The sequence below is a fragment of the Podarcis gaigeae genome, assembly GCF_964106915.1.
Source record: "Podarcis gaigeae genome assembly, chromosome: 3".
NCBI lineage: Eukaryota > Metazoa > Chordata > Lepidosauria > Squamata > Lacertidae > Podarcis > Podarcis gaigeae.
In genome coordinates this window covers 42,214,667-42,229,214 of record NC_139680.1, presented here as the reverse complement: position 1 = coordinate 42,229,214, position 14,548 = coordinate 42,214,667, and the positions used below count along the sequence as shown (strand labels likewise).

Below are 14,548 nucleotides of genomic sequence, written 5' to 3'. Positions count from 1 at the left end.
AAATGCCTTTGGGTTCAAACGCCAGAGCGGGCCTCCTGCGCCTTTAACAGGTGTAAGAAGAAGCGACACCTGCCGGGGTGTTTTTTCTTCTTCCCCTTTTCCTTCCTCTTTTACACAACTGCTGGATTAAAAGAAAGAGAACTTTAAAGGAAGAGAATTCGCCAGCCACTATGAATGCAATTCACGTGCATCACTAGTTTGCAAATATTAGAAAGTAGGAAATGCGGAGAATCTACTTTGGTACTAGAGAACTGAATGGGCCATCTGTGTTTTCTGTCAATATTTAACTCGCACTTCAACTGCTGTACTGGTAGCTATTGTGGCAACAGCTTTTATGATGAATCTGCAGAGAAGTAAACAAAGAAATAATATTAGCTGGATTCCATTATTTTCAATATAACTAGGAAAGCTCCTGTTAAAAATGTTGCCTACTAATACAGCAGGGGGACTATACCCCCGTAGAGATGAAACTGGGAAGAGAAGTTTTTTATGTGGGGCCCAGTGTGCATATGCAGAGATGCTGAAGACCTCCTATAGCAGCCATAGAGAACTTGTGTGTCCCTCCAGATATTGTTGGACTACAACCATGGCCAGTGGTCAGGGATTAGGAAATTTGTACTCCAGCAGTATCAGGAGGAGCATGCAAGTTGTCCCTCTCATATTCACAATGATGATCACAGATATTGAGCTAATGAAAAGTCAACAGACAAGATTGTGTACTGCTGTGTGGCATCATATAATGTGCAATTGAGATTAGAAGCTTGCTTTCACAAGACCCTTGTGTGTGTTGCCGTTGTGATTATCTGGAGTAAAATCAAAACACGGTTCAAAACTTTCCTCCAATTACAGACAATAAAAATTAAGGACAATTGCGGCTGACGGATTTAAATGAAAGAGCTAGGCATTTGGTTTTCTCTTTTATGTTGAAATCAGTGGGGCTTAGAAATACTGAATTTTAAACTGGGTCACACCCAATTTTATTTAAAAAATCACTTTGTATTATAATTTGAGGTTTATATTCATATTTACAGTGTTATAAAACAGACATATTTAACATCTGCTTCCCCTCCCACTCTTTCTGTTATTGTAGATACTTTTTATTTAAAACAAAGGAATGTAGGAAGCTGCCTTATTTCAGGGCAGACCAGTGATCTATCTAGCTCTGTCTACCTCTGGTGTGGCTGGATCCATCCGAAAGACATGATCCCTTTCCCTTCCCATAGGATACAGCAAGGATACTCATCGCTAAGAATTGGAAAACTCAAGATCTACCCACGCTGGAAGAGTGGCAGATGCAACTGATGGACTATATGGAACTAGCTGAGATGACTGGCAGAATCCGAGACCTGTGAGAGGAGAGGGTCGAAGAAGATTGGAAGAAATTCAAGACTTATTTAAAAAAACATTGTAATTTGGTTGAATGTTAAGAAAGGATGCTAGATCATAAATAATTGTGCACCACTAAACTAGATGGAATTAAGATGATAAGTAAGTTTGAGGAAAAATTATAAACCTATTGGAGAACTAACAGATTATATTTAAATGAACCTGACACAAGAGTGTAAACAAGATGATAAATTGCGGGCAAGAATTGACAACGATGCAAATGGGAGCGGGAGGTGTGAGGGAGTCCAAAGATGTTAAGAAAGTATGTTATGATATATGTTATTCTGTTTCTTTATCTTTGCATTTTTATTCAAAAATCTTAATAAAATATTCATAAAAAAAGAACTTTTAAAGGTGGGCAGGGGCGCACTGTAACAGTCAATCAGCTGATTGGCAGACCCCTTTGAAGTTCATTTGCAGATGTGACTTGGATTCAAACCACACCAGCAAATGACCATTTTCGCTCTTAACTTAAAAATGAGTATAAATGTAAAAAAAAAGTCTTTAAAATAAACTATAAATGTAAAAAACAATCAAGAGCCTTTTGCTAGATGCAACTATGCCTTCACTCATTCAAAGCACATTGCTTACCCCAAAGAATCCTGAGAACTGTAGTTTATTCCTCACAGAGCTACAGTTCCCAGCACCATTAAAAAACCATTGTATCTAGTCTTTATCAAAAGACTGGCTACTATCCTATTGTATCTTTCCATTAACAAGAATTCTGATATATAAAAGAACTAAGCTTTGCATATGTGTGAGAGTTCAAAAAGGTAATGTTAAAAAGCAATTGTAGTGAATACTTACATTTTTAAAATGAAAGATCGTATCAGAAGTAAAGCCCTGCTGTTTCATCTTATCATCTGTTGTAAGAAGCAGGTGGATTAGATTGCTTGACCTTGCCCTTTGTCAGCAAAGATTAAAGGAATTGTTCACCTTAAAATACAGAATGAATCATCTCAGATGAAGAGAACACGGTAGGCAAATAGTGTTTTGTTCCCTTCATTGTAATATGGTCTAGTCATACTCAACAATGCTGTAAAGTAATGGCTGCATCCCATAGCCAAAAACCTTTCCTAGAGCAGAGTCTGATTTCTACCAAACATAGGAAATTAAATTAGAGAGGTTTTAAAAATTGAAGCAAGAATCCAGGCAGCCATTCCTACATAACAGAATTTGTCCCTTGGTAGATGATACGCTTGTGATGCTTTGAGACATCAGAAACTCCATTGGGTTGTATACACATTCTTGTTTATTCTGCACTCAGTGCACTTCCACTGGTTTGGAATGACATTAGCCACAATCAGCATCCTGTATCTATCTGGCCATTTCTGATGAAATACTGCTTTTTGGTGCAATTTCCCCAAAACCAGTTTTGATCTGATTTGTGAAAATAAACCTCCTAACTGTGCTGTAAGTAGTAATGTGTAGACAGAGTCAGATCTCGCTGAGTGCAGAGAAACTGGATAGAGCTCATTATATTAGAACTTGGGAACATCCAGTTAAACCAGATATTGGAAGATTCAGGACTGACAGATAAAACACTTCTTCATACAGCCAGAGCCGTAGCTAGGTGATCTTGCGCCCTTGTCTGAACCGTCCAGATTGTGTCCCCTAGCAACGGACGAATCAACTGTTCTTTCCAACTCTCCTCCAGCACCCCCCTCTACCCATTCACTTCACCCTCTATTTAAAACCTTTTCTTATGATGCAATATTTTTATTTATAGATGTATTTATGGACATATTTTTAGCCAATTTTGCGCGTCCCCTTGCCTGCGCCCCTGGCAGGGGCCCGCCTCACCACCCCCTAGCTACAGTCCTGCATACAGCACATAATCTATGGGTTTCCCTCCCACAAGCAAGGTCCACCAATTTTGAAAGGTATTGTATTAGAACTAGAGGGTGTCTGCGTTGGAATCGTTGGAATCACATGTCAACTTCAGAAGAAAATAAGCTCCCATTAAAAGAAAGCTTCAGTTGAAGCCGGCTGCGTTGCTGCCATTTATAAATCGCTTTCCGTAGATGCAAATTTCAAGAAACAAAATTGAAGCAAGGTGATTGTTGTAATTTTAGGGTAAAGGTAAAGGTACCCCTGCCTGTACGGGCCAGTCGTGTCTGACTCTAGGGTTGTGCGCCCATCTCACTTAAGAGGCTGGGGGCCAGCGCTGTCCGGAGACACTTTCAGGTCACGTGGCCAGCGTGACGAAGCTGCTCTGGCGAGCCGGCACCAGCGCAGCACACGGAAACGCCATTTACCTTCCCGCTAGAAAGCGGTACCTATTTATCTACTTGCACTTAAGAGTGCTTTCGAACTGCTAGGTGGGCAGGAGCTGGGACCGGACGACGGGAGCTCACCCCACCGCGGGGATTTGAACCGCCAACCATGCGATCAGCAAGCCCTAGGCACTGAGGTTTTACCCACAGTGCCACCCGCGCCCCCTAATTTTAGGGTAGTGAATCACAATCACTAGACAGCTTTGGGTTTAGAAAGAGAGGGGGATTAAGCAGACTTTTCAAACATTTTTTGGGTGGGTGGGTGGTGTGGAAAGCCCACAGTGATCGGCATGACAATAACTTAAGCACAGAAAAGAAAAATTCAGATCCTAAACCTCTGCTGCCTTGTGGGGAATCTGCAGGAGAAGATAAAGCTAAGGAGTAAAACCTACACAGAACCAGAGTGCAGTCCCTAAGACAATTGGATGGCGCCCTGTGTGCCTCCTTCGGGCAACTCCTGCAGCCAAACTGGTGCCAAACATTTGCTCTGCTTCCCTTTGGACCGCATTGTTATCTGGCATCCCAGGACCTCCACACACACTGCCCAGGCTTGCACACCAGAGAGATCACTTTGGTGTTGCTAACGGTTTGACTTTGGAGGCACACTCCATTCTATCTCTCTTGACACACAGATGGCAGCAACAACAGAGGTTGGGGTGTATCTTAGTAGTATTGGGATCCCACCATTCCTCCGATGGACTCAGAGCAGTTTTCTCCTGTGTCACAGTGTCTTAATGGCTAGGAATGTCTGCCGAGCCCAAAGTCACCAAGTGAGCTTCATTGCTGACACAGGGACATTGGAGACTGCCTTTCTACCAAGTCAGGCCACTAGCTCAGCACTGGCCATGCTGACTCGCCGTGGTTCTCCAGGATTTCAGGCAGCTTACACTCCAAGCCCTACCTAAAGATGCCAGGGTTGAACCTTGTACCTTGTGCATGCAAAGAGATGCTCTACCCCTGAGCTATTGCCCTGCCCCAGGCCTAATACACAACCCACTATACCATGCTGTCTGATAAGAATTTCCAAATTATACATCAGTCTTGGGAATCTGAATGTACTGTGTATATATGTGTGTGTGTACATACAGCACAGCGGCAATATATGGCTTAAAGCATTTGTTCTTAGTTTCTATTTACCCTGATACTCCTCTAGACACCCTCATTTGAATAGTATGCCTGAACAAATGATCAGGTTACACCTGTTTAGGTTACACTGCCTAGGAAACCATCATACTCCATTTTCAACGCTTGACGCTGTAAAACTCCGTTTCTGGGAAAGCAAATGATTAATTTTTAATGGTACCAGAAACCTGCTGCGTGCTTTTTTTGGACAGCCATCTGCTGCTCTACAAGGTAAGTCTGTTTTCCACTTATGATAAAGTGTGCGTATATGTGTGTTCTTTTTAAACAGGATGGAAGTATAACAGCTTTTTAAAATCTTAAGTGCAGCATCAGCAGCAACAGAATACAGCCAAGCAAAAGTGTTTTGCTCAGAAATGTACAAATGCTCATGGAATAGGAGTGGGGGGGGGGGGAAAGCTGGCTGTGGAAGTGGGTGGATGTTTTGCCATCATAAGTAGCAAGAAGAACTGTTGCTCTGTAATGGTCAGTTGCGAGGGACTTAAAGCTTGGATCCCGAAACCTTCTCCATTTTTTACTGTGCTGGTTGTTTTAAAAGTGTTAGCGTTTGTAAAGATGACCACTTGATTATCAATTACTCTGGGGACTCTCTTTACACTCTATTAACTCTCACCAAAAGAAAAAAAATATTTCCAATATAACTAACCAGAAAATATGATGAGAAATAGGATTAAATTAGTAGTTGTAGCCAAGAATGTGAAGGAAATCTACTTTGTCATCCATGAAAATCTTTCAATAAAAACATTTTTTTAAGGATAAAGAGACAAAGTGAGAATTAAAAAGGCTAATCCTGTATTGCAGGAGCAAATTTAATAGGGGCCATGTCACTTAGAATTACAAGTGCATCACCACCAACCTTACCTAGGGTGGGTCACACCCTGCCTTAGGTCACCGTGTCAGCTTTTTTTAACAAGGAGAATGAGAAGGAAGCGAAAGAGAAATGATGCAAACGTAAAACTAAGGCAATAGGAGGGCAGATCTAGGAAGGAATAGGTGAGAATTAGCCTTCACCAACCTGGTGTCTGACCAGCACTGGAAGTTGTGGCACCAAATCCTCTGGTTGGCAAAGGATGTCTATGATGAAGAGTCTGATGTGAATCCCCTGTTGAAGGCTGGTGTGAAATGCCCCTCCCCCAAGGTATGGGAAGGATGGAGGCCCTTGCAATGTGGGGTAGAGCTTTTGTGCCTTTGGAAATGATTTAGGAGGGAATATGGTAGAAAGATAAGCTGTTCCTGCATTGTGGTAGGAGAACTTGCATCTGCTGGAGTTCTCTTAATGATGAACCTACTGAACTACCCAAGGGGATTGTTTCCTTAAGTAGGGGTGCCCAAACTTTTTTCAAAGAGGGCCAGATTTGATGAAGTAAACATGCGTGAGGGCCGATTTTGTAGGTGGAAAATTTAGGATTTTACCCCAGGATATAAACTGCCACAGGGGCCAGATTAAACCAACTGGTGGGCCGGATTAGACCCCCGAAATGGACTTTGGACATGCCTGCCTTAAAGCATATGGGACTTCACAATGTACATGATCATTAAAGGCCATTATAAAATATAAAGACAATTAGTTCCTAACAAGACATTGCACTGAACAGCTTTTTAAGTGGAAATAAAAATAAAATAAAATAAATTTTCCAGTAGCACCTAATAGACCAACTAAGTTTGTTCTGGTATAAGCTTTAGTGTGCATGCACACTTCTTTCAGAACAAACTTAGTTGGTCTATAAGGTGCTCCTGGACAATTTTTAATTTTTTTAAAAAATATTTTTTTGACTATGTCAGACCAACACGGCTACCTAACTGAATCTAGCTTATTAAGTGGTTCTTGTGGCTTCTCCTAAGTATTAGCATTAAGTACTAGCAGGATGGAATTTCACAACTGATAATTATGAAAAGATTGATGTTAAGGTAATAACATATATGAAAGCGTTCAATGTTTCAGTTCTCTCTCGTGTATACATTTAAAGCGCATCACTTCCCCCCAAGGAATCCCGAGAACTGTAGTTCACCCCTCAAATAACTACAATTCCAAGCACCCTTAAACTACATTTCCCAGAATTCTTTGGGGGAAGCTATGCCCTTTCAATGTGCTTTAGGTGTGTGGGGTGTATATAGGCATCACATACAGAGGGGACACGTTGGGGGGAAAGTGCAAAGAGGCGGAGGCAGAAAAGGGTTGATTTTTCCTGGATGTCTCTCCATGTTACATGGCAGTAGTTTTTAAATTTTTAGGAGAAAGGGAAGGCTAATCTGCAGAATTCTGTCATAACACCTGATCTTACAAGCTGCTTTGCTCATACAACAACTCACAGGATTGGTCTGTTATGTCCTTAACCCTAATGAGGGTATTGTATATCCCTGTGGCACACATGCTTCACCTTTTCACCGCCAGGCTAGACAAGCACAGATGCAGCAGCCACTCCCTTGCTTGCAATGTTGCTGTGCTGAGAAAGGAAAAGACCCACTGGGTGCCCCAGTCTGATACATGCCCCTGGAATGTGACCAGTGTTCTCTGCGTTGTGTGTTGCAACAGTACCTGTGGCAAACATGATCACCTGTAAAGAGGAAAGCAGTCTCCAGAGCCTCCATCAAATGACATGTCTACTTACATTTCTTCCTATGATGGGAGCGGCAGCTGCTGTGGAATATTTAATGTTTAACTCCATGTTACCTGTCAGTGTTTTCCCATTTTGGTGGACAGTGCTGTTTTTGATTCACAGTTCCATAGATCTAAGGAGTCAATGGCTACTAGCCAAGATGGCAATGTTCTCATGCCACTGTATGCTTCTGAAGGGGGTATGGGGTGCTAGGGGAGGGGTAGTACCTCTGATGGGGGACATGTCATGCTCTTTTGGGGTCATTTGTCCACCTTTGACCCCCACTTTGCACTCGGCTCTCACCTGTGGCTCCTAGAAGCTGTCAGCATGCGACAGCGGTCACACCCTGGGAATGGCTTTGACTGGCTGGCCAAACCAGGTTAGGGTAGCCAATGTGTTCTGGAGGAAGGTCATGATAATAAAAATGTAATAAATAAACCAATGATAAAGAAATGATCTCCTACAGAAATGTATGCATGGAAGTGATGCAGTCTACAGCTGTGCACACGCTAACCTGTTTGTAGCGTTGCATTTTAAAAATGATTTTTTCCTCAATCTGCAATTGTTCACGCTCCTCCTCAACAGGCTACTAGATCCTGCTACTAGAACCACAAGTGTGGTTGTGGTTACCTGATACACATTTAAAAACCCTCCCCTTGATTAGGTTATCCATGCCTTTCCCACTCTGCACATGCCCCGGATGCATAAAGAAGGCACATGATCAGTGGCGTAGCGTGGGTTGTCAGCACCCGGGGCAAGGGAAGTAAATTGTGCCCCCTAACCTGTGGATTTGCGCCACCTAACCCTAACCCCCAGATGTTGCGCCCGGTGCGGCCGGCCCCCTCTGCACCCCCCATGCTACGCCACTGCACATGATGACTGTAATCTCAGCATACCCACCACAACATTGGATGGGTGTGGATACACACACACACACACCAATTGCAGGGACTGCCTGCATCCATTTTCAAATGGGCGCACTATGGGGTAATGCAGAATCAATCTGCAATGAACTTTTGGGAAAGGATAGTGCAGTTGGTAGAGCATGTAACTCTTAATCGTAGGCTTGTGGGTTCCAGCCCCACATTGGGCACAAAAGATTCCTGCATTGCAGGGGGTTGGACTTGATGGCCCTCATGGTCTCTTCCAGTTCTACGATTCTATGAACCCACCTTTCAGGAGCAAAAAAACATGCAATATATCTAGATTGTGTGTGGACTGTGTAGAATAAACAACTACTCAATCGCTATAGAATCTAGAATCAAATGTCACGTGTACACAGCCTATATTGCCTTCCATGAACAGGCTACTTTGGATACAAGCTGGTAGTTTATTAAAAAGGTGCAAACCTTGCAGCTGATTGAAATAAGTTCTGCATTGACCTGCTCCTCTTCTTCATTGAATTCCCCCCCATCACGTGATTTCTTAAAAAAATGGGGGGCGGGGACTTGTATTCATGGATGTATTCCATATGGGAGGCTAATCTTTGGCCCTCCAGATGTTGCTGAACATCCTTCATCCATGACCTTTGCCCATGCTGACTGGGTCTGATGGGACTTGCAGGTCAACAACACCCGCAGGACCACAGGTTAGCCACTCCAACCCTATTGCCTTCCACCAGCAGCCTCCTCATTTCTCTTAGCGGAAGGCACACCTAGCAATTTCACTGTGCATGTGCATTGGGATTAGTATCTCCTCCAGTATCCTTATCTAAAGGTCCTTCCTCAGTCCTTATGAGTAGCTTTCACAACCCTGGGGAGCTAAAGTTGGCAGAAGTCAGGAGGCAGGGTTAAAACAATGGAGTGCATGTGATGTTCTGTGAATCGTTGTCAGAATCTTGGCCAGTCGCTTTCATAGAATCCTCCTTTTCTTTTTTTAAGTATCCACAGCTTAGAGGGTGTGTAAAATCATAGAATTGTAGAGTTTGAAGGGACCCGGAGAGTCATCCACTCCAACCCCCTGCAAGGCAGGAATAGGCAGCTGTCCCACCCAGGGATCAACCCTGTAACTTTGGCGTTATCAGCACCACTGAGCTATCCAGGCAGGCATGACAAGAGATAATTAAAGGTCAACTTAAGGAGTAACTAGAAGAGAAATGGTTCCTTGACTTAATTAAGTTATTTGGATCTGCCTGGCTGGCTATATATCCAGGCTCCATCTGTGTTTTACGTTTAATTGATTATAAATAAGATTTAGAAAGTTTCCACTCCACTGATACAAAGGGCCTCTGTGTGTGATGGGCTTAAGCATGCTGCCATGATGCGCTCTCTCCTTGTATCTGTTTTCCCCTTGATTATTTGCAGCAATCTGTTCTGAATCAAGGCCTCGACTCCACAGTACATGACTTGACAGGTGTTACTGTAGAATAGATGCTGCTCTGGGGCCTTTTATTGTGATACAGCAAGAGAAAGTAACACAGACTAATGATAAAGTGAGAGAACAGTGCCACCTCTCAGCAAAACTGTGGAACTGAAAGTTGGTCTACTCTGCAGACTATACAGCAAGGATGGGAGAATCATAGAATTGTAGAGTCGGAAGAGACCCAGAGGATCATTTGTTCCCTCATGCTAATGCTGTAGGCTAGAACCTGTGAGGCATTTCACTCGCTCATATTTTGGGAAGTCTGGTAATGGAAAGGAGTTCTTGCTATGAGAAAACATGGGAAATGATATGAAAGCAGATGGCAGAAGTAGATTAATCAATAGTAAATAATAGGTAATCATCAAGCAATTTTGTAGACACTTAATGATGCTATCAAATTCCTATTTCATTTACTTAGTCAGATTTATATACCGTTTCATCAAAAATATCTCCAAGCGTGAACACAATAGTATAGAATATTATGTAAACTGAAGTACAAGGAGGCCTACAAGTACAATATGTTAATACCTTAACTATCCCTATCAGTCTTTTCATAATTATAATAATTATCCCCAAAAGGACTTGTAGGGCCCCTCAGACCTGGAGCTGCCCTCTACACCCCTGAAGCCTTTGACAAGTCCAACAGTTACACTGTGTGTTTGGCCTAAGCAAATACTGGGAATGGGGAGTTTAGTAAGACTACTGGTTTGGAAACTAGGTAACCATACTAGTCAAATCTAGAATGACCAAAAAAATCATGGACATGAGAAAATAATAAGAGGGCTTTATCCAGTGCTACAGCTCTGATGGCGCCATGCACTTTCATGCATGCCACAGAGTTTCAGATTCCTCTTCTGTCTCCTCCAGCACTCCATGCACCCTCCAAAGCCAGCTCTTGAGGGTTGGGGTACCATATGGAGCAGTTTTGGGGGTGGCACTGGGGAGGAGTGGATACTGAAGTCATTGGTACTACTAGCATTGGCTACAACCCCCAAATCTGAACTTGGTTTTATTCATTAAAATCATGCATGACAAAAAGAACTGCCTCATACGTTACCCGAGTGTTGGTGCTGTTGCTTCCGTGTGGCTCCATCCCACCTCACCCAAGCCATGTTTAAGGCAGATCACATGGGAGGCCCTTGGGACATGGTTACCGGTACTTCCCATCTTCAGTTGTAGCTTCAGGCATTCCAAGGCTGGCAAGAGGCAGAGCAGGGATTGGGGAACCTGTGCCCCTCCAAATCCCTTCAGGCCCATACTACATGACCATGGGTAGGGATGAGATAATGGAGTCTGACCATGGCTGAAGGGCCAAAGGTTCCACACACCTGGGACAGAGCAATGGTGGAAAAGCTCCCCACACTGTTTCTGCATTGTGATAACTGGTAGGATTACATTATATATATGTTACATATATTAGTAAAGGTAAAGGGACCCCTGACCATTAGGTCCAGTCATGACCGACTCTGGGGTTGTGGCACTCATCTCGCTTTATTGGCTGAGGGAGCTGAGGTACAGCTTCTGGGTCATGTGGCCAGCATGACTAAGCCGCTTCTGGCGAACCAGAGCTGCGCACGGAAACGCCATTTACCTTCCTGCCAGAGCGGTACCTATTTATCTACTTGCACTTTGACGTGCTTTTGAACTGCTAGGTTGGCAGGAGCAGGGACGGAGCAACGGGAGCTCACCCCGTCGCTGGGATTCGAACCGCCGACCTTCTGATTGGCAAGTCCTAGGCTCTGTGGTTTAACCCACAGTGCCACCCGTGTCTCTGTTATATATATTACATGTATGTTATATATATTTTCATGTATGGGGTGATAATGAACTGTTCCCAGCACCTAAGAACACCCTTGGCATCTACATTCCAATGGGAGGAGCTAATGAGAGGAATTAAGGAAAGTTTTGTTATTTCCAGTTTACAGATAGAATTTAAACTCAAATCCAGCACTTGGTCCCCCTGAACACCCAATTATAATCGTGAGTTATTGTATAATTGGATTGATCATCACTTTTACAATCTGACAAGTAATGTAATTCAGTTTGGATGTCCTGGGTGTTGTGTAAATAAAGTGAGGGCATTCTCATTTTGTGTATTTGTTTTGTTACAGTTCCTTTCCCCTTTCTGAAGTGGAAGCAATGAGCTGGTCATTCCTCCGTGATGTCCTAAGCGGGGTGAACAAATACTCAACTGGAATCGGCAGAATCTGGTTGGCTATTGTGTTTATCTTCCGCCTCCTCGTCTACGTTGTGGCTGCAGAACAAGTCTGGAAGGATGAACAGAAGGAGTTTGAGTGTAACATTAGGCAGCCTGGCTGTGAAAATGTCTGCTTTGACTACTTTTTCCCAGTTTCCCAGGTGAGGCTATGGGCCTTACAATTGATCATGGTCTCCACCCCATCCCTTCTTGTCGTTCTCCATGTTGCCTATCGAGAAAGCAGGGAAAAGAGACACAGAAAGAAGTTGTATAAGGACCCAGGAAGCATGGATGGAGGGTTGCTATGCACCTATCTCATTAGTCTCCTTTCCAAAACAGGATTTGAACTCGGCTTCCTCTTTTTGTTTTACAAGCTGTACGGTGGATTCAACGTGCCCCGCCTTGTGAAATGTGACATGAGTCCATGTCCCAACACCGTCGATTGTTACATCTCCAAGCCCACAGAGAAAAAAGTCTTCTTGTACATTGTGGTGGTGACGTCCTCCTTGTGCATCATTTTAAATGTAATCGAACTCACCTATTTGGTTTTCAAGTACTCCATCAAATGTTGTTTCAGAGGCTACATCGAGAGAGTTCAAGAATCCAAACGTGAAGACAAAAAGTCGAGTTCTGTGAATCACAATGGAACCACCTTATTTCAGGGCAATGATGAAGTCACTATCTTCGGTATCCAAGGAGATGGAAGAATCTTGCCCACCAGCCAACAGCAAGAATAACAGGCACACAATGTTAATTAAAATGCATTTTAATGAGTTTAGGACAGCTTGGGATTTTAATCAGCAGGCTGTGTTTTCCAGACTTGGGAGTTATTTAGGTTCACCAAGTTTAAGATGCAAAACCTGACATTTCCTCAAGATGTATCAATATTGATATTTATGATATAGAATGCTGAAAAGAACAGTAAATTCAATAGTCACTTTGAATGTTTTCGCACAACAATTCAGTTTAAAAAGATAATTTAATTTGGTGAAATCCAAGATTGTGTAAGTAGAGTAACCGGCTTTCCTCTTCTCCCCCAGGTGTCCTCTAGATCTGCTCTGGTCTCCCATCTATCTGAAACAGATTTTGGAGGGGTCATGAGCTAATAACTGTTCCACTTATACATGGACATCATAAGATTCAAGCCCACTTTCTTATTTCAAGCCCCAAAGACCTGACCTTACTTATTAAGGTAACCCTGCCATTGGCTGGTTATAGTAACTTACTAGCCTTAACTGTGTAAGCGAGACTCCGGTTACCATTCTCAGATCCATCCCTGTACTGACACATTGCATGTGCAACTGAAGCTTCTGGCATGTCCTTGCCTCATGTACTGCCCTGTTTTACTTATGAGATAAGAGTTTAATTCTGTTTCTACTTAATTGCTCATATGAACGTTCTTGTATTATTTTTTTTACGTCATTGTTATTTCTAATTATATCTCATGTTAACCACTTCATTTTTGTAAAAATATTATTAAGCAGTACGTAATAAATACTACATTAAATACCTGTCTGGAAGCACCCTAAAACTAGGTTTCTATTTTCCTACAAAAATAAATGCAAATAAATAAGATTGTCATCACGCAGCCCCCATTGGAGGATTGGTTGTGTTTCATCACAGTCTTGGATTTGCATGAAGTTGGAGTAGCGAAAGGGAGCAAAAAGGAACTGTTGCACCATAGCAGTAGCTATGGGAGGAACACAAAGAGGGGCAAATGGTGGTTTTAAACCACACACAGAGTAAAATAACCGTTTTAAAGAACAGCAGAGGTTTGAATAAAGCAGGGAAACTTAGTGGCAATTTTAAACAATGGCAAAGGTTTGAGTAGAGCAGGCAGGCTTAAGGGGCAGTTTGAAACAATATTAGAGTACAGTGAGAAGGAAGTTGGAAAACGCCGATTTGTGTCAGCTTTTTTGCGTTAACTTTTGTGTTGTACCCATCCCTGCTCATTTCTCCATGTTAAAACTGGTTTGCTTTTTTTTAAAAAAAGAACACCTCTCAGTGTAACTCCACCCCTACTTTACTCAAACTTCTGCCACTGAGTACAGCAAGAAGGGAGCAACACTGTAAGGGGTGGGTTTTTGTTTTTGCTGTTTTAAACTTCTCCCTCTTCTATTCCTCATCTGCCTCATGCGACAGAGGTAACTGAAGCAGAGCTCTCAAATATCCCATAGTACTTTCACACAATGTATTTCACTTCTGGTATCCGTTGTCTTCAGTATGAAGTTCCAGATTCCACGTAGTAATTTAGAAAATTGGTGCTGTTAAGGAGCAAAAACCCATACATGTACAACATTCACCAGCTGAACTTTACCTCCTCTAACTGAACATGCTGACAGGTTTGCTCTTAAGATTTGCTCTTCTTACGGTAACCTGTATCAGCACATGCACAAGCACACGCAGGAGGCTGTAGAAGAGGAGAGTACAGTGGTACCTCGGAGTCTGGGTTACAGACTCCGCTAACCCAGAAATATTACCTCGGGTTAAGAACTTTGCTTCAGGATGAGAACAGAGATTGTGCTCTGGTAGCACGATGGCAGCAGGAGGCCCCATTAGCTAAAGTGGTGTTTCAGGTTAAGAACGGACCT

General features: G+C 42.8%; 1 protein-coding gene and 2 long non-coding RNA genes across 3 annotated transcripts in view; 1 reads left to right on the top strand and 2 right to left on the bottom strand.

The window, feature by feature from the left end:
• The window catches only part of LOC310840798, a 59,751-nt gene that overhangs the window by 44,703 nt on the left and 500 nt on the right, over nt 1-14,548 (bottom strand). The gene's annotated exons all lie outside the window — the stretch shown is intronic.
• LOC310840782 lies at nt 126-12,632 on the bottom strand. The gene is made up of 4 exons (XR_014562128.1): nt 12,496-12,632; nt 11,953-12,027; nt 2,194-2,322; nt 126-343 (listed from the first exon to the last, which is right to left on the bottom strand). It is a non-coding gene; the product is annotated as an uncharacterized lncRNA (long non-coding RNA).
• GJB7 (gap junction protein beta 7) lies at nt 4,864-13,545 on the top strand. Its single transcript, XM_083730820.1, has 2 exons — nt 4,864-5,015; nt 11,872-13,545. The coding sequence occupies exon 2, from the start codon at nt 11,900-11,902 to the stop codon at nt 12,692-12,694; it is 795 nt and encodes a 264-aa protein (XP_083586946.1). The 5' UTR covers nt 4,864-5,015; nt 11,872-11,899; the 3' UTR covers nt 12,695-13,545.